The 21,200-nt window shown below is 36.7% G+C and overlaps 1 protein-coding gene across 1 annotated transcript in view; it reads left to right on the top strand.

The window, feature by feature from the left end:
• The window catches only part of GALNT7 (polypeptide N-acetylgalactosaminyltransferase 7), a 137,472-nt gene extending 123,054 nt beyond the window's left edge, over window positions 1–14,418 (top strand). The window contains exons 8-12 of the mRNA XM_005882692.2: window positions 705–827; window positions 3,812–4,030; window positions 8,032–8,130; window positions 9,058–9,186; window positions 13,327–14,418. Of these exons, the coding sequence (XP_005882754.1) occupies window positions 705–827; window positions 3,812–4,030; window positions 8,032–8,130; window positions 9,058–9,186; window positions 13,327–13,464 (708 nt within the window). The 3' untranslated portion in view covers window positions 13,465–14,418. The remainder of the gene's footprint in view (window positions 1–704; window positions 828–3,811; window positions 4,031–8,031; window positions 8,131–9,057; window positions 9,187–13,326) is intronic.
• The last annotated feature ends 6,782 nt before the right edge of the window (window positions 14,419–21,200 follow it).

The following is a 21,200-nucleotide window of genomic DNA, read 5'->3' as shown; positions in this document are numbered from 1 at the left end:
CCCCCCAAAGAAAAATTAAAGAAAACTTTGTGTCCCCCTAAAAAAAAAAAAAAAAGAATGTATTCAGGAAACAGTGAGGAGCACAGTTTCGCAGAATCTGACAGCATGAATAAGACACACATTCAAGAAGGTAAAGTGGACGGGTGCGTTAGGACCATACTGAAGAGAGTCTTTCATGCTGAGCTAAGAGATTTTTACTTAATTTGATAAGCAGTGGAAACCCATCGAAGATATTAAGCAAGGGAATAACATGACCCAAAGCTGCCCTTCAACTAGAATCATCCCTTGCTATAAATAAGGATAGCATTGAAGAGAGAGAAGTTAGAGGTGAAGAAGCCAGGCAGGAGATTATTATAATCACCCAGGTGGGACATATATTAGCAATGGAAACGATGAATGATGTTAGGAACGGAGACTCTGCATGGTTTGGCAAGGTTACATTGCGAAAAGGTTGCTTGGAGCGACAAGTACTTAGGAAAAGGTCCCTTAGCAGCAGCAAACTGCTTTCCTACTTTCCTATCGCCTCCTTCGTTATTAAATGAGTTTGGAAAACAGGCAAGTTATTTTAAGATTTGTTTAGTTCCCTGTGGACCTGTGGATGCTGTGTCTAATTAAGATTTCAGATTTACAGTTTCTAGGCAAATTTTTAGCCGTAATTTATTTTGGCATTTGAAACAACTTCCACATGTGTTTTTTCTTGATAGATATGGCAGTGTGGCGGCAAATTACTGTTTGTCCCTTGTTCTCGTGTGGGACATATCTACCGTCTCGAGGGCTGGCAAGGGAATCCTCCGCCCATTAATGTTGGGTCTTCTCCAACGATGAAGGTGAGTCTTCTGGTTGAAAGTGGAGAAGGCGAGGGAACTAACATTTATGTACCACATGCTGTGGTACTCAGAGTAAATGTCAGCTCACTGAATGGAACAATCTCTTAAGCCAGTGGTTCTCAACCTTCTGGCCCTTTAAATACAGTTCCTCATGTTGACCCAACCATAAAATTATTTTCGTTGCTACTTCATAACTGTAATGTTGCTACTGTTATGAATCGTAGTGTAAATATCTGATATGCAGGATGGTCTTAGGCGATCTCTGTGAAAGGGTCGTTCGACCGCCAAAGGGATCGCGACCCACAGGTTGAGAACCGCTGTAAGCAATCACATAGGCCCTCACTTTTACCCTAGGCTAGACTTACTCATGAAATACCTTATTGTTCTTTGAAATTAGTCATTGTATCCCATTCATGAATGTTCTCCATAAAGACATCGCAAATAAATTCCAAAGGACTGACACTCTGTAAGAAAGGAAAGTAGTGGAAATGAAAATATCAACTTCTATTAGTCACAAATGAGGAAAATATTATTTTTAATATATATTTATTTATTTATTTATTTTAAATAAATCAAAATGACAAACAGCCATATATCCCACAAGGCCTAATTTCACAGCAGCGTGTGAAATTTAAAAACTTTAAATTAATTTTAAAATTAATTATATTAGGAGTTTTTGTAGTAAACAAAATCAAATTTTGAGTAGTGCTTGTGAAAGATTAATATCTTTTGTCCCTTAGAACAGGACAAACCAGGGAAGCTCCATACAGAGGCCAAATGTCCCATTGCTAGGATAACAGCCTCTGTTGAATGTCTTGTTGGGCTGCTGTCATAAGTTCTAAGAGCCCATAACTCTGATGCCCTTCATTTTCTGGAGTCCTTAACCAACTCAAGAGAACTCTACAAATGAATTGTAGCTTCCATAAAAACTACCCAGGAAGTGTCATGTTCAGCATATTCTTAGAGAATGCCCCGAATGTGCCAGGCACTTTCTTTTCTCCAATTTTAGCACCATGCACTTCAACCACCAGGGTGCCAATGGTTTTTGTGGGTTTATCTAGCCCATTTGTCTTTGAGCTTCAGATTTTTATAGTTAATTGTCTTCTAGAATTATCCTCTTAGATATTTCAAACTCAATGTAGTCAAACTTTTAAACTTTTTCTCAAAAGTGATTCCTTTTCCTGTGTTCTCTATTTGCCCATGAATAAAACTTGGGGGGCATGTTAGGGTTGTCCAACTCACCTCTCACCTGATGAAGCCCTGACAATTCGACCTCAGACATATCTCTTAAGTCCATTCCTTGCTATGCTTAGTGCAGGTCTTTAGATGTCTCCCATGGATATTAAACAGCCTCCCACTTGGCTCTCTGTCATCAGCTTCGATGTCCTTATGTCTGTTTTCTGCTTAAAACCTTTTGATGACTCTCATATAAAGAATAAAACTCAAAGTCCATAAAAATAATAATAGCTAACACTTTTTGATTGGTTATTAGGTATCAGACACAAATCTACATGCTTTCCATAGATTAATTTTTTTAATTTTCACAACATACTATAAGATAAAGACTATGATTATTCTCATCTTAAAATGAGAACAGTGAGGCAAGTTTCTCTCTGAATCCTGCATTCATTCCACCTGTGGCAAACTACTTGGAGGATTCCAAATTCATCATGATTTGCCATCTTCATTTGCATTTCTCTTTGCCCTCAATACGATACCCACCTAATTAACCACTCTTTCAAGATTGATCCATCCAGCATCCCTCCATGGTGCCCCTTTCCACCCCAAACAAATATTCCTTCTTTTTGTTGCTATAACCTTATGTATGTGCATTTAATTCTTCACATTCATTAGTATCTAAAAGACATGGACTGTGTCTAATTTTGGATGAATTTGCAAGGATTCAAAATAGTTAGCTATATTACATGCTCTTTTAGGATACCACTGCTTAAGACTTTGTTGAAGCCAATAGCTTTTGCAATAACATGCTTGCAAGGTCACGTTCACTCTTTGATAGTTATCTTGTAGTCTAGAAAAAAATGTAAAAGAATGCTAGATTTTCCTACTCCTGATGTAAAACAATGTGCCAGATCCAGCCCTATAGTAAATCAAATTGTATTGGAGCACAACCCACACCCATTTGTTTATACATTGTCTATGGCTACGTTCTCAGCAGAGTTGAATAGTTACAACAGAGATATCTATGGCCCACTAAGCCAAAAATGCTTTCTCTCTGGCCCTTTACAACAAAGTTTGCAGAGGCATGCTGGAGAAGACCAAGAGACTAGATTGAGTGTGTACTAAATCTGTCACGTATATTCATGCCTACATGCAGCATTCGGTAAAACCTTAGAAGTTAGGTCTTTGTCAGTTATCACAATGTCAGCTGATTTTATTGTGCATTAGTTACTTTTTTCTTAAAGTGTGCCAACTGGGGAAAATACCCAGTTAATTCTGGGTTATGGTAAAAATGGTCCTATTATAGTTGTAAGATGTGTTTTATTAAAACTATTGTTTTTCATGATGGTTTCTGAAATGGGATTTTTTTCTTACAAAGATGTGTTTTTATTAAACAAAACTATTATTTTTCATGATGATTTCTGAAATGGGGTTTTTCCCTGCATATGCTAGTAGTATGGAGATAATTCTGGGAGGAGCACCAGTGTCTAGCCAGCCTCTCATAAACCCCTCTAGGTAGCAAATCTTCCTTTAGAAGCAGGACAGAATATATTCTCTTAGAATAGATATCTCTTGCAGCTAAGAGTCTATGTCCATCACTTTTTAGTTGAACATGCATGATGATTTTATCCTTGGCAGTTGACATATTAGAGTCATTAGCTCAGTTGCATTTGTTGTTTAAATATTAGGCCTTATTGAAATAAGTTTGTTATATGTTGGTCATATTTCAGATGTCTAAGAGAAGCTGTTTATGACATTACAAATATTTTTATTTGTTATAATGATATTAATTTTTTTCTCCACAGAATTATGTTAGAGTTGTTGAGGTCTGGTGGGATGAATATAAAGACTACTTCTATGCCAGTCGTCCTGAATCAAAGGCATTAGCATATGGAGATATCTCTGAGCTGAAAAAATTTCGAGAAGATCACAACTGCAAAAGTTTTAAATGGTTCATGGAAGAGATCGCTTATGATATCACCTCACACTACCCTTTGCCACCCAAAAATATTGACTGGGGAGAAGTAAGTATCAGTGATATTCAGATATCAAAGTGCATGTGTTTGGAGACTTGAGTTTGGGAGAATGCAGGGAGAGATGAAATGTATGAGGGAGAAGAATTTTGAGGGAAAGTTTGGGTAAATCTGTCTGGTACCTCCCGCACCTTCCCAGTTACAACCACCCGGAGCAGCTGACTGTGTGTCCCCTCTTCTCTGCACATATGGCTCCTCTAGTCTGGAACACTGTCCACTCTCTCCTGCCACTTCTCTGTCCCTCAGTCTGACTCCCTTTCTTGGCTAATTCCAACTTATTATTACTGCATCCAATGTAGGAATTACCATTGCAGCTTTTCTCAATGAAAAGTCTTATTCTTTCCCACTCCATCAAAAAGACTCAGTCCTGTGGTTTTTGCATGAGTTCTCATAACACTGAAAATTGCCTCTCTCTTAGCCAGTCAGTTAGTATATGTTCTCCATTGTGTCCCAGTGAACTACTGCAGAGACCCCCATATACGATAGGCCCTCAAAATGCTTGTCAAGTGAGTGAATTAATTAATGGTAGCTGGAAATAATTAAAATCAAAGTCATTTCTTTGTTTCTTCAAACTTGCCTTTGTAACTGGGTGCATTTCTGATTCACCCACCCATATGGGTGCTGTATTAAACATGCCACGAACTTTCACATCTATATGTTTTTGCTTAATTATGTGTCCAACAAATATTAGCTGAGCCAGTCACTCTTCTAGATAGAAAACAAGACAAACAAGGTCCTTTTCCTCAGGGAACTTACATGCCGGTAGATGAGAGACAACCCCCCGTCGCCACCCCCCGCCCCAAAAAAAAACACACAAAACAAAACAGGAAAAACAAAGAAGATACTGATAGATGGTGGTAAAGGCTATGAATGAAATTAGTAGGTAATGTTCAAGAGGACATAAGGATAGGGCAGGGAAGGCTTCTCTGAGGAGGTGACATTAATCTGAGATCTGAAATCAGAGAGCTGGGAAAGTGTTCCAGGTAAAGAAAATGAGTTTGAAGGCTCTGAGCCAGGAAATGCTTTGCGTGTTTGATGAGAAGAAAAGAGCAGGTTAAATAAGGCAAAGTGACAGGCAGGTGAGGAGGGAGGCATTTTATCCTAAGGGTGGTAGGAAGCCATGCAAGGGTTTTAAACAGAAAGGTAACGTGATTTGATTTATGCTGTTGTTTTTAATCACCCTGCTGTGGGGATTTAGAGTAGAAACAATAATGACAGTTTAGGAAATCAGTAGGGTATTCCAGTGAGAAGTGATGGGAGTTTGGACCAGGGCGGTGAGGACAGAGGTGAAGAGAAGCATACAAAGTGAAGATCTGGAGGTAGGTCACTGATGGATTTGTATGCGAAGGACATGGGCCAGGATGACATTTAGTTTTGTTTTTCATTTGAGTAGTGGACCAGGTGGCATCTGAGATTAGGAAGTTGGTAGCCAGGATGAGTGAGAGGGGTCGGGAATCGCAAGTTCTCTGTTGGTGTTCTGGACTTGGGAAAGGCCCAGGTGGAGTTGCCAAGTAGATCATAAGCCGTGTAATACTGAAACCCAGAACAGAGGCAAACGTACATCTAAGGATGTATGTTTGGAGCCATCAGCAGGTGGATTGTTTCATGGGGCTGGATGAGAAAACAATAGGACAGGATTCGTTCCAAAGGAATTCCAAGAAGCCAACCAAGGACTCTATGCCACTCTCTCTCTGCACCTCTTATTTTAGTACCTTTATCCCGTACCCTTATTTCACCTCTGTGTGCTATTACAGCAAGTTGTGTTTAACTCCCAACCAGAGCATAGCCCCTGGCAGCTCAGACCCCAGTTTTGGTTATCTTTTAATCTCCTAATTCAGGGGTCCTCAAACTTTTTAAACAGGTGGCCAGTTCACTGTCCCTCAGACCGTTGGAGGGCCGGACTATAGTTTTAAAAAAAAAACTATGAACAAATTCCTATGCACACTGCACATATCTTATTTTGAAGTAAAAAAAACAAAACGGGAACAAATACAATATTTGTATTTGCATGTGGCCCGCGGGCCGTAGTTTGAGGACCCCTGTCCTAATTAGTATAGTGCCTTCTATGCAAAAGGAATTCTCTTGGATGGTGATCTTGTCTGTCTCGTGGCTTTAAAACCATCTACATGCTGGTGACCACAGTTTCTATCTTTAACCTAAATCTCTCTCCCAGAGCTCAGACAAGTATATCCAACTGCCTATTGGACCTCTCCATTTGACTAATAGACATCTCAAACTCAACGCATCCAACAGTGACCTCCCTGTCTCCCCTCCCCAGCCTATCTTTGCTGATTGCTTAGGCCAAAGCTTTGGAGTCTCTTTTGAATCCTTTCCTTCTCTCTCACTTACATCTAGTTCCAGACTCTGATCCTTTCTTACTCTCGTCTAAGCCACCACATCTCACTGAAACTAGCTTTGCCTTCCTACTTCCTGTTCTAAACACAGCAGTCAGGGTGGTCTTTCAAAAATGATCATGTTACTCTGTTAGAAACCTGCAGTGACACCTCCTGTTCCTCAAAGAGAAGGCACAGTCCTTTCTAATGGCCTCTAGGGCCTGCATCTCTGGCCCTATTCCTCTGGCCTCACCTGCTACTCCTCTCCTCACTCACTCCAGCCCCACTGTCCTCCTTACTTAGTGCAGGCAGCCTTTGCTGCCCCCTCTGCCTGGACCACCTTTCCTCTGCTTGCGTAGCTAACTCTTACATACACCTCAAGTCTGCTCCCATGGCACCTTCTCAGTGAGATCCACCTGCTATCTATCCCCCAAACACTCCTAGCCACACAGGCCCTCATTAACTTGCTCTTTTTCTTTTCTGTTTCACGGCACCTATCCCTCTCTAACATGTCTATTGTGGCTTGGGCTTATATTCTGTTTCCTTCCCTAGAATATAAGCTCACTGGGGCAAGGGTCTTTATCCTTTTCATTCATGGTTGTATCAGAGCCTACAACATAACTGACACAGTGCTCACTTCATATTGGATGAATAACTAAATGCCTAAGTGAATCAATAGGTGGAATTTTCTGTCCTCCCTTTACAATCTCAATCTGAATACATCTTCAGTTTAACCGCTTCCTGTTCTGGCACCTTACATTTCACTTCTCAGCCTTCCCTGCACATTCCAGGGTAAAACCCACCAGCTGCTTCGGAATTCCTCCAGGCGGCTGTGGGAGGGGGCTCTTCCTCCGCACGTCCATCCCTCCATCCTGACTGACTTGACCCCTCAGCCTTCCTGCAGACGTGAGGGTCCTGAGGACCAGGACTTGCTTTTGCTTCTCTTTGTATCTTCTAAAGCTCTTACATTGTCACAGTGCTCCGTCAGTATATACTGACTGAATGAATAAAACATATATTATAGTAATTTATAATTGAGATATATAATATTTCTAAAAAGGGAAAAGTTTTTTTTTTATAAGAAATGTGCATTTCCAAGATGGAAACTGTGTTGGCTTTTCACCTACCTTATCCATAGTCATAGAAAAGTCTCACTGCCTGGTCCAGCTGCCATAATGTTCGCCCCTTGGGTCCCTGCAGACAGCTACCAAAAGTGCCTCACAGCCATTTGGGAGAGTTACTTTACAAATTCAGTTCTGTTCTAGACATCTAGGGCCAGTGTCTGTGACCACTGTGGTTAGGTAACTCTAGTTGCTTCTCATTCACGTGAATTATCTGAGTCTGAGATTGTACTTAATAGTTACTGTCTATTAATTTTTTTTCTTCTGTGGTATTTTATCAAAATCTATAGGCCAATGCCCTTCCTTGGAATGAACCCATTCTAATGCTGAGTTAAAGACCCTAAATTATTTCAAAGATGACTACTATGTTCTAAGCTATTCCAAGACTGACAATAAATACAGTAATCACATGGCATTACACATACCCATATGTCCACTATGAACTGCAATATTTAACATGAAACTCTTTTACTCTGATGTTAGGGCATAATAAAAACTAAACAGTTGCCTGCTATTGGTTCTTTGTTCCTTTTTTTAGATCAGAGGCTTTGAATCTGCTTACTGCATTGATAGCATGGGAAGGACAAACGGAGGCTTTGTTGAACTAGGACCCTGCCACAGGATGGGAGGGAACCAGGTAAATTACCTCCTTTCATATTTAAATTGGTTCTATAGTGAGAGCTGCCAGGCTTGTTGATCTTGGGAATTCCTTTGCTTTTCAGTTTGGTAATTTTCTTTGTTTGGTAAAGTAAACCATTCTGTAAAAAAAGAAAAAGAAAAAACGGACTGAGCTAAAACTTTTAGTTAAATGAGGGTATAATAGCAGCACTGCTTTTCACATAAGCAGTCATAATCTAGAATTTAATATAAGACATTTTATCCTATATAATAAAAGGCTAATATGCAAATCGACCGACCGGTTGCTATGACACGCACTGACCACCAGGGGGCAGACGCTCAATGCAGGAGCTGCCCCCTGTGGTCAGTGCGCTCCCACAGGGGGAGCTCTGCTCAGCCAGAAGCCGGGCTCACACTGGCGAGCACAGCAGCACCCCCTCCATGGCAGCACAAAGGATGTCCAACTGACGAAGAGGCACCAGGCCTCTAGTTAGAATATATTCTTGTGTGAGTCCATAACTATGCAAGCTTAGCTCCCTAACAATTGTATTTGCAAATATTATCCAGAATTCCACATTTCTTCCCAATAAGCTGGAATGTTACTGCCAGTAATGTATATTTCCCTAATATATTTTCCTACTTCCTTATGTGTTTTTCTTGCCTCTAAGTTAGATTGTAAGCCATCAGATCTGTTTTCACTTGTATTTTCTCACATTGTCGGTACTTGATAAATACGTGTTAATGACCCCTTCTGTATCTAAGAGGCTACAGAACATAATCCTTCCAGTGTTAGTTTGCTAACATCAAAATGAATACACTTCCAGTCTTTGGATTTATAGTTTTGAACATACAAAAATATTATAGAAAAATAAGATAGCCATTGAGTTAGTTTTTGTGTATCAGCAGAGAAGGTGCCTGTTATTTTTTTCTTTTTTTTTTTTAATAGCTTTTCCGAATCAACGAAGCTAATCAACTCATGCAGTATGACCAGTGTTTGACAAAGGGGCCTGATGGATCAAAAATCATGATTACACACTGTAACCTAAATGAATATAAGGAATGGCAGTACTTCAAGGTATTTTGCATTTCAACTTCCAAAATAATAATTATATGCTATTTCATCTTAATAACACCTACCTTGTGGAATTTAGATGTATAAATCTTAAAACCTGCAGTCAAATTGACTTGCATTTCCCTCTCATTCAGTCATTTGTTTTCCTGAGCACTAATGACTCCATTGTTCCATAATGAACCATCACTTTTATTCTCTGGTGCAATGTTGTCACGAGATGTCCACAAAGGCCCACGAATCTCAGTAACCCAGGAAAATCAGTATTCTGTGAGGGCAAATATATGTAACAAAAAAAAATATTGTGTGTATATTTCATGTTGTCCAGCAGGTGGCGTTGGAGACAGACAAATAACACTTGGAAATCTAGGCCTTCACTACTTCCTTATCATTGTTTTATGGATACAATCATTAGATAAATGTTGCCTGTTTCTTGCTTTAAAGGTCATATTTAGTTGACACTGTGGGAAGGAACAGTTTTTCTATTTTAGCTGTGAATATTCAAGAGTTCTGTGCCAAGTTGAGGATTCCATCATATTGATGGATGTATGTATAATTTTCAAAGTATGCACTTGACTAAAATAAATTTATTGTAAAACATAAAGTTTGGAAAGCTACCCCAAACTGAAATAACCTGGAAACCTCAACTTTATTTACTCATTTAATATATGTTATCATACCCTGTCTGTCATGCAAGCACTTGTTTACTATGTAGGTATGTTACTATGACCCAGCTTAATATTCCCAATCATCAACATTCATAGATAATTACTATAAAGTGGTGAGTGTGTCAATTGCTGATTTTTTTTATAACAAGTTAGGAAGGAGAAGATCAGCATAAATCTTGAAGAACAAAGCATTTATTTCCACAAAGAAATTAATAATAGCAGTAAGTAATAGGGGTCAGGGAGAACAATATTAGTAAAGTAATAAAAGAAGGCTAAGAGACCAGAAACTACCATTGAGAAGTAATAGATTAAAAAATGGAATGTGCATATTTTATATACTTTAAACGGCACAGCACTAAATATACATTTGTGCATCAGACATTACTAAACATACAGGGGTGGGCAAAAGTAGGCTAACAGTTGTGAGTACATGAAAGTTTATTCTTGTATTTATTAATTATTATTTCTATTATTATTATTGTTTTTATTATTTCATATCCTTATAATTTGTCTTATAGGTAACGATGGCTGATAATTGAACTAATGACCAATGAAAGTGGATACTTAAATCTACTTTTGCCACCTCTGAATACTAGGGCTAGTGACTTCAAAAAATAAGCACATCATACTACAATAGCAGAGAAGGGGGGGGGAAAGGTAGAAATTAAAATAAGCACAATGCCATAAGACAGCAGAAGAGAGGTTAATAGGAATTATTTCTGATGAGTTTCATAGAGGAAGTATCATTGCACCGGTATCACTGAAGTATAAAGAGATTTCTCATGGAGAGTAAGTAAGAAAAATGGGTGACCAAAGGCATGGCATGAAAGTGTATAGAGAAAAATACGAGGAATCACGTTTAGATTTCCCTCCATATGACAGAACATTGAACTTCACTTTGTAAGTTTAGGAGAGCAGTTGGCATTATTTGAGGAATGCAGTGATAGGAAACAGTTGATACTTTTAGGAAAATAATTCTGGAAACTGTGAAATATGAACTGTAAAGCTTCATCAGAAGTTCTCAAATGCTCTGGTCTCTGGATTCCATTTACACTCTTAAAAATTATTGGGACTCTTCTCACATAGATTATGTTTATGTAGATTATAGCTAACAAAATATCCAAAATTGGAGATTAATCCAATAAATTTTACAGGTATTTATGTATTAATTTATAATTTATATAAAACTAATACTAGCCCTATTGCATATTAATATAAATACTTTTAATGAATAATAACTTTTTCAAAAAAAGTGAGGAAGGCATTGTTTTATAGTTTAGCAAATCCCTTTAATATCTGGTTTAATAGAAGGCAGCTGAATTCTCATACTACTTCTACATTCCATTTAAAATTATATATTGTTTTAGTTGCAGTAGATGAGGAAAATCCAGCCTCACATAAACATTCAATTGGAAAAGAGGAATAATTTAATAGCATTTTCCGATAATTTGGCTATTCTTTGATGCTGCTACACAAGTCTATAAGTGATAGTTTCTTAAGTTATTTGTCGTGTAGAATCTGAAACCATATAAGTGAACATTTTCCTATGTTACATTAAAATCCATTGGTCTTTGATGGATTTTTTACCCATATGAGCTTTTGTAACATCATGCATTGCTCGTTTGGAAAATCATGGTTTACTAAGTTATGATCTTGCAAATGGTGACACATTTCATTGTGCAATGTCAAAAATATACATATTAGGAAGCTATCATGTTCACGGTGGTGTTTGCCAGTTTTCAAAAATTCTTAATATTTGCTTGAAAACTCAACTTGTATCAATGGCACCAAATACTGTCAGATTTGTGGATTTGTTTTTTGTGATTGTTGTTTTTCTTCTTGAAGGGAGAGGCTCACTTCCTTTTCATGAAAATGTCTACAAAGTTTAAATAATTGTAGTTTATCTGTGAGTTGACCTTTCTAGTCAAAATGACAAATCATGAAAAAAGCAGCTAGTTGAACTCTGTCAAGTCAAACAGTTGCATGTGTACTTTCCCTCAAGATAACCGTGGTAATCACTATACAGAAGTGTCTTATGCATATTTCCCATTTCATCTTATAGAATCTTTTTAAAAGTATACTCAAGGGTTAAGATTTAGTAAAACTAATAAGTTTTACTGCTTCATCAAGGACATTCTTAAGTGAAACTGGCATTTCCTTTTTTAACTGTTAGAATGGACTATTAGCACAGTTTTGTGACACTGCTTAATTTATGCTGAGGCACCAGCACTTTCATCCACCATTGCTTTTGCACTGTCAGTATAAATGTCAATACAAGGAAAAAGGCAAATGGGGCCTTTGTATTATTATCAAAATAGTTTCGACCTTACAGATACAATCTTAGATAGCCTGAGGACCACCCTCTAAGAAGCCCTGAACTATGTGAAGAAACCTACAACAGATGATGAGGGCTAAACTAAGGCATTGGCAGTGGGGATGGGAAAGGGTATATACCAGAGATATTGCAAATATCACACCTTGTGACTGCTCAACAGGAAGGGAGGGAGAGAAAGGAAGTGAGGAAGGGAAGGAAGGTACAACATGAATGCCTCTATCATGAGGACTGGAAAGCTGATATTGTCGTTAGTCAGAATAGGAACTAGAAAAATAGATTTGGAGGGAAAGATAATGAATTTAGGTTTGTATGCACTGAACTTGAGGTACCAGCAGTACATTATAACATAAGTCTTTATATAAACAATAAAAGCACAAGACTGACGATCAAGAAAAGTCCGAAGTCTGATGTATAGTTGGTTGGTTGAAGCCTGTCCATCTTGCTTGAATTATCATCTTTTTTTTTCCAAAAAAAAAGTTTTTTAAGTACAGTTGACATTCAATATTATATTAGTTTCAGGTGTATAGCATAGTGGTTAATCCCCCCAATAAGTCTAATACCCAGCTGACACCATACATAGTTATTACAGTATTATATTCCCTATGCTGTACTTTATATCCCTGTGACTATTTTGTAATGGAACAGAATAGAGAGCCCAGAAATATATCTATGCCTATTTGGTTAATTAATCATGACAAAGAAGACAAGAATATACAATGGGGTAAAGACAGTCTCTTCAATAAACGGTGATGGGAAAACAGCACAGGTACATGCAAAAAATGAAACTAGATCACTTCCTTACACCATATATAAGAATAAACTCAAAGTAGATTAAAAACTTAAAATGTAAGACCCAAAACCATAAAACTCCTAGAAGAAAGCATAGGCACTAAACTCTCTGACATGCTCTTCTTAATGTTTTTTTGGATATGTCTTCTCCAGCAAAGGAAACAAAAGAAAAAATAAACAAATGGGATTACATCAAACTAAAAGGTTTTTGCATAACAAAGGAAACCATCAACAAAACGTAAAGACATCCTACTGATTTGAATTAACTTCGTATGAAAGCCAAATAAGGACTTCTTCTAATGTCAGTAACATCAAAAAAGTACAAATTTAAAACTTTTTTTCTGTGTTTTCCAGAACCTGCACAGGTTTACTCACATTCCTTCCGGAAAGTGCTTAGACCGCTCAGATGTCCTCCATCAAGTGTTTCTCTCCAATTGTGACTCCAGTAAAATGACTCAGAAGTGGGAAATGAATAACATCCACAGTGTTTAGAAAGAATAAAAGAAACCAATAACCTACCTACTGACACGTAAATTTTCACAGGACTGAAAACCGCCTGAAACCTGCTGCAACTATTATTAACTCTGTACAGCTCCAAACCCAGCACCTCCTGATAGGTTTGAAGGACATTGATAAACTGTGATTTTACAATAACATTGTCATCTGCAGTTACTGTTTACAAAACTGCTTTTACCTTAAACTTTATAGATGTTTACATCTTTTTGTGTTGTTTTGTTTTAAGATGATGTTGGTAATTTGTGCATTTATATCTGTTCAGAACAGAGCTAAAAGCATCGTTGTCTTCTTTGGGATTACACTCAGGGGTCTGACAGGCAGATTGATTTTTTTTTTTTAACACACTTGAAAAAAGGTTGGAGTAACCAGACTTTCATATATAACTTGGTGATTATCAACCTGTTGTGTCTTTATTTAATTTTACATCTTTTTGAAGCACTGCCACAGGTTATTAGCCAAGGTGGCCTTCCTTCACCGTCATGCTGCTTTTTTGAAAGGTGAATTTCAACACATTTAGTGCCTCTTTCATTTTCTCAGTATATATTTCAAGAGCTTTCAATGAAATGTATAGGATGGTAATGATGGAATTGTCACCAGTAAATACTTTTACTACTCAGAAATGAATTTATGTGCTACCATTTGCTCTGAGATCAAATGTTGTATGGCTTGAAAAAAATTAACATGAAACCCCAAGGCTCTCCCATAGGAATTGAAGATTGTACGGCATTAAGTTCCTTACTTGCTGGCATTCCCACTGCCCTCTGTTAATACCAACTCCTAAAAGAGCAGAAGGGTCTGCCAACTAGAAAAAAATTGACCATTGACCTCTGGAATTTACTTTGCCCCAATACCTGTCATTATAGAAAACTATAATTCTCAGTTTCAAATCTTAAAATGGGGGAGAGGGGAGGTAACAAAAACAACAAAACACTGCTGTAAACAAACATCAAAGGTTCATTCTGAAGTAAGAATTTTCAAGCCCTTGTTAAATTAAGCCTTACAAAGCTCCTGTGCATTATAACCTAAGCTGTGCAACCTTTCAAGCCAAGAGTGAATGGATGTTTTATTTATATCTTCATCCAAATAAAATTCCCTGCACATTTTTTAAAAATTTAAAAAGGCTATTTAAAAATACAGTTCATTAACAAATATGAACTCCTTTCTGTTAGATTAAGTGTTAGTTCCCTAATCTTTATTTTTTTATTTTTTTTCCCCTAATCTTTATTAATTCTTTTAGGAAGTATATTTCTATTAGTATTTTTCCAGTGAAAAGAAGACTTGTTTGGATTTAAACATTTACTAAGACAGTATAGGAAAACCAAATACTGGAGATGATTGATTAGATTTTTATTTCTAACGAAATACTCTTTTATTGCTCAAAATATTAAAATGCTATGTTAAGCCTGACCGGCGTGACTCAGTGGTTGAGCATCGACCTTTGAACCAGGAGGTCACAGTTCAATTCCTGGTCAGGGCACAAGCCCTGTTGCAGGCTTGATCCCCAGTAGGGGGCATGCAGGAGGCAGCCAATCAATGATTCTCATCATTGATGTTTCTCTCTCTCTGAAATAAATAAAAATATATTTTTAAAAATAATAAAATGCTATGTTAAGGGGGGGGCAAATAACATGAGTTGGGGAATGGCAAGTAAATTAAGCATTTTTGATCCTGTAATTATGATATCATTACAATGAATGGAATTCACAAACTACTGCCAGAGGGAAATATTTTTAATTAAAGCTCAAAAAAGAAAAAACAACAACAAAAAAAACCAAAAACCTACATTTGTTTAAATGAAAAGTCTACAAATCTGTTTCTTCCAAGGCTAGTCCTTAAATTTGGAGAGTTAAACATCCTAAACAGAATTTTATTTATAATTTTGAATTGTCTATTTGTATTTTGCTACTGATCTATAATCAACCATTTTAACTTTCATTCATCTCTAGAGATGTTTAAAAAGGAGTAAATTTATATGCTTAAATAATTGCAAAATAAATCAACTATAAGAAAGAAAGAGAATTGGTACTTTAATTACTTGTGTGTTTGCAAATAGGTTCCATTTTTCTTGTTGAATAAATTATAACCTTGTTAACTATGCATAGGCCTAAGAAAGGTGGCACATAAACTGTGCATGTAAATTTTAAATAGATATTTTGTGCAATTCGTAGATAATCTATGAAAATGATTCTCTATATCAAAATCAGAAACCTTACCAAACACACACAAAAAAAACAACATCAGAAGCTGCTGCCATAATGACTATTTTCTACTGTAGGCTGCTTTGGAAATAATTCCCATATCCTTGCTTTGTAAGTTGATAATATCACTATGCATTTCTACACATTTTATAAATTTGATTTGTGCAGATTTTGATACACTGTATGTTTCTGTAGAAATTATATAAATATTCAGAATTTTATTAGGGATAAATTTGAGAAGTTTATGTATATCTTAATTATGGGTTGCTTGTTTTTTAGATGAGAAAAAATAAAATACTGTATTTTAATTCATGGGTTTTTTCAGTACTTGTAATCATTTCTAAATCTTATTACTGCACATTCGAAGTAATAACTGGATTGTTATGGATTGTTCATAAGATAAACAAATAGAATAGCTAAAATATCATAAGCCATAGTTATATATTGAGTATGTGCTTGAGTTTGGGGTTGAGTTCTTAGAGTGTGCTTAGAATACTCAGACCTTACCTACCAGTATGTATAGGAAGGAAACAAAGGTTTATTTTTGCCTCTGGTTACCTATGTATAGCAATTTTTTTTAAAAAGTCCCATATCCAATTACAAAAAAAACAAACCCAGCAACATCTTTTTTGACAGTATATTCTACAATATAATTGCCTATTGAAAGCAAAAATGTCTTTTAAGTCAAAATTCTCTACAACTGACCAAGTGAGTAGAAAGAAGGGAAGCCTACCAAAATGAAGTTAGAAATAGGTCATAGGACCTTGTGGCACAACACATGGCATCTCAAGAAGATTGGCTACTAACATCCAAGTAAGTGACCCTGTTGATTTGGGAAACTTGCTCTAAACTAACTTGGCTATTGTGTCTTCCAATTCTCAGCTCCTGTGCCTAAAAAATATGAAAAAACTGGCAGCTCCAGACTGGAGTAAATGTGGGCTCACGTATTTAAGATAGTCTCTCACGGGGATCTTGAAATAAATTTCATTTCTAGACAGAATGTAATTGGGGAAAAAATCTGCTGATAATTCAATAGAAAATATGACAAGTACCTGACCTGAGCCAGATACCCAGTAGGCCAGTAGTTTGTGCATGTGAAACTTAATCCATTTGAAAACACTTTTAGAAAGTATTGAGCATTATAAAAATGCATTTTATTCATTAGAATCAATCTGTTGCAAGAAAATGGACAAAAGTCAGAATGATTTGAGGGGAATGCTATCCCTGAAATTAGAAATTAAAGGAGGGACTGTTTCTAAATTCAATAATTGCTTTGCAGTTTTTATTTTTAAAATTTTGAAATGCCCATAATTAAAGTTGTTGGATGTCTGTTTTCTAAGTGAATCAGGCCTGGTAACCGCATCTGAGCAGAGGTGGGATGAAGGGTTCTGCAATTTTTATAATAGAATGATGTTTCAATCTGGTCATCTGAATAGTAGTATAGTATATGTACTTTGTATTGGAATCCCTACTCCACTACAAATTACTTGTTTGACTTTGGATAAGTTATTTAACCTCTATGCCTCAGTTTTCCCTTTTGTAAGATGGGGAAAATAATAGTGCTTATTTCATAGGATTGTTACTAGGATTGAATAAGTTAATGTACGTAAAGTACTTATAATAGTTCTTGCATATATTCAGGGTAATATAAATGTTAGCTATTATTACCTCATTTCAAAGTTTTAAAATCTGTCTATCAGATTTAAGACAGCTACATTGCAGACCTTCTATAAAGGCTGTGTGTGTGCGTGTGTGTGTAACTGTGGGAATGCTATCCCTGAAATTAGAAATTAAAGGAGGGACTGTTTCTAAATTCAATAATTGCTTTGCAGTTTTTATTTTTAAAATTTTGAAATGCCCATAATTAAAGTTGTTGGATGTCTGTTTTCTAAGTGAATCAGGCCTGGTAACCGCATCTGAGCAGAGGTGGGATGAAGGGTTCTGCAATTTTTATAATAGAATGATGTTTCAATCTGGTCATCTGAATAGTAGTATAGTATATGTACTTTGTATTGGAATCCCTACTCCACTACGAATTACTTGTTTGACTTTGGATAAGTTATTTAACCTCTATGCCTCAGTTTTCCCTTTTGTAAGATGGGGAAAATAATAGTGCTTATTTCATAGGATTGTTACTAGGATTGAATAAGTTAATGTACGTAAAGTACTTATAATAGTTCTTGCATATATTCAGGGTAATATAAATGTTAGCTATTATTACCTCATTTCAAAGTTTTAAAATCTATCAGATTTAAGACAGCTACATTGCAGACCTTCTATAAAGGCTGTGTGTGTGTGTGTGTGTAACTGTGCTTCATATATGAGATATTATTATCCCTACTTTACAAGTGAAGAAATGAAGTTCAGAAGTTAAGCTTCCTCTTAAACTGGGGGTGACCTAGTGTTCAATAAGGGAATAAAGTGTTTATCACACCATTCATATAGCATGTGTAGGATGTAATCTCAGTGGTCCAATTGAACACTTGGATAAAATTAAGTGCATCTTGAAGAATGTATTCTTTAAATTATAAAATTTGTCTCAGGCTTTTGATATGAGAAAGTAAACTCTACCTGTATTAACAATTAAATGCATAAAGCAAAACTAAAACTTTCAGTAAAAAATAGAGATCAACATACTTCCATGTCTGCCCATACATAGTAATGAGTATTGGACATATACTCCTGTCCTAAACAACTATAAAACTGGTCAAAGTATATGGGGCAACTGTTTTCAGTTGTATAACCAGCAAAGCCGACTGAGATACTTGAGAGAAGGCAAGCACAGCAGGTGAACCCCAGGTTCACCATGTCTGTCTACCAAACATGGTACAGGAAAGTGGAGCTCAAACAGTGGTCATACCACTAAGGTGAAGAGTGAGTTTGGGGCCGCTGAGACAGCTGGAATTTACAGGGGAGGTTCCTGGAGGGGAGTGCACTTGACCACTGGGAGAACTGCACAGAAGTTTGTATGGCACTGGACAAATTGTGGTATAATCATACAATGGAATGTTACAAAGCAATGAACATGAATGAACTGGTCATATATAAGTCAGTAAGATACTGTTGAGGGACAAAGACAATTCCCAAAAGACTATTCAACAAACACTTTCTGTGAAATCAAAAGCAACTAAAATTAAACATCCAGTCACACATTTATATGTGGTAGAGAGGTTAAATAAACTTGTCCAAGCTTACAAATTTAGTATTGGAGCCAAAGTCATAAACAACTCTAATATTCCATGTCCTCAGAACCCTGTGGGATGAATTTCTATCAGTGTTTTCTATGTTAACTGCAGTTTTCCTCTCCACCTTGACTGTCAAGAATCTCAGAACTAAATCTAATTCTGATCATAAAACTATATTAACCCATACATATTGGTATATTTTTTTAAACTAATATTTATTGGGTCTTTACTATTTCTGGCCAATAGGACGAGTGTTTTAAATGCAATGCCTTAATACTAAAAAAAAAAATTCTCATTTTACAGATGGGGAAACTGAAAGGTTACATGACTTGTCTGATGTTACTGAACCAAAAAGAAACAGAGCCCAACTCTGACCTGATTCCCAGGTATAAGCTTTATCACTTTACTCTTAATTTCTTTCATAACCTTGTTTTCCCTTTTGTATGTGTTTTTTTTTCTTTTTTCTTTGTATAAGCGATCCCATCTTGATTAGAAAAAATGTGGAGAATTAAAGAATAGTACATAAATTGGAATGAATTAATGTTTGACTATCTCTTACCAGCGCCCTAGGACATTGAACTAGTTGACCACCATGTCTCCCTGAAGGAGACGGGTACAATTGATATAAAGCTCATTTCTAGTTCCAAAATTTGATGCTACATATTGCTTTAAAAAATTTTTTTTCCTTTTAATGTGGCAACCTAATTGTGCTCCTGAGCCACTATTTTTTTTTTTTAATTGATTTCAGAGAGGAAGGGAGAGGGAGAGAAAGATAAAAACAGCAATGATGAGAGAGAATCGGCTGCTTCCTGCATGTTCCCCACTGGGGATCGAGCCCCAACCTGGGCATGTGCCCTGACCTGGAATTGAACCTCAGCCTCCTGGTTCATAGGTAACGCCCAACTGCTGAACCATGCTGGTTGGGCCTGAGCCACTGACTATGCTATAGATGTAAGTCCCAGATGAGGCTCACTAAAAGAGAAGTCTGCACTGTAAATCCTGAAGAAAAAAGGCCCAGGAGCACAAGGAAATTCCATTACAACCTCAGAAACAATGTCTATGTTTATGTTTACTACAGGATAAGAAGATAGATGAGTTTCCAGTCAGGGCAAGGAGGGTGTCTTAGACAACTATAAAAACAATGTTTAGCTGGAAGGCATACATAAACTTTTCTCAACAACCCTATCTCAAGTAAATATTAATAATTTTATATTCACCTATACTATTCAATTTATAAAAGGGGCAAATTGGTGAACCTTAGGCAGAATTTTACCTGTAGACATGTTTTCTTTGGACATTTGAATTCATTGCTAATATTTACAATTCAGATTTCACAGAACTAGAATAAATACTCCAAAAATTTATATGGAACCATAAAAGACCCCAAAAAGGTGCAGCAATCTTGAGAAAGAAGAATGAAGTTAGAGGGATCACAATACTAGATATCAAACTCTATTACAAAGCCATTATAACCAAAACAGCCTGCTACTGGCACAAGAACAGGCATCAGACCAATGGATCAGAACAGAGACGCCAGATATTAAATCCACACTATTACTGTCAATTAATATTTGACAAAGGAGGTAAGAACATGCAATGGAGTAAAGACAGTCTCTTCAACAAATGGTGCTGGGAAAACTGGACAGACACATACAAAAAAATGAAACTAGACCACCAACTTACACCATACACAAGAATAAACTCAAGATGGATAAAAGACTTAAATGTAAGGCATGAAACCATAAAAATCTTAGAAAACATAGGCAATGGCATCTCAGACACTTCACGTAGCAAAATTTTTGCTATACATCTCCTCGGGCAAAGGAAATCAAGGAGAAAGTAAATAAATGGGATTCCATCAAAATAAAAAGTTTCTGCACAGCAAAAGAAACCACCATCAAAATGAAAAAGGAACCCACTGTAAGGAAAACACATTTGCCAATGATATATCTGATAAGGGGTTAATCTCCAAAATATATAAAGTACTCATACAACTAAACAAAAGGAAGACAAACAATCCAATTAAAAATTGGGCAGAAGACCTGAATAGACATTTTTCTGAAAAGGACATACAAATGGCCAAGAGATATATGAAAAAATACTAATTATCAGAGAAATGCAAATTAAAACCACAATAAGATATCACCTCACACCTGCCAGAATGGCTATCATCAAAAAATTAACAAGTGCTGGCAAGGATGCAGAGAAAAAGGGAACACTAGCCCTAACCGGTTTGGCTCAGTGGATAGAGCGTCAGCCTGCGGACTGAAGGGTCCCAGGTTCGATTCCGGTCAAGGGCATGTACCTTGGTTGCGGGCACATCCCCAGT

This window comes from Myotis brandtii, unplaced genomic scaffold, assembly GCF_000412655.1.
Source record: "Myotis brandtii unplaced genomic scaffold, ASM41265v1 scaffold733, whole genome shotgun sequence".
Taxonomy (NCBI): Eukaryota; Metazoa; Chordata; class Mammalia; order Chiroptera; family Vespertilionidae; genus Myotis; species Myotis brandtii.
The sequence above is the reverse complement of the archived record's forward strand: the minus strand, read 5'-3'. Positions and strand labels throughout refer to the sequence as shown.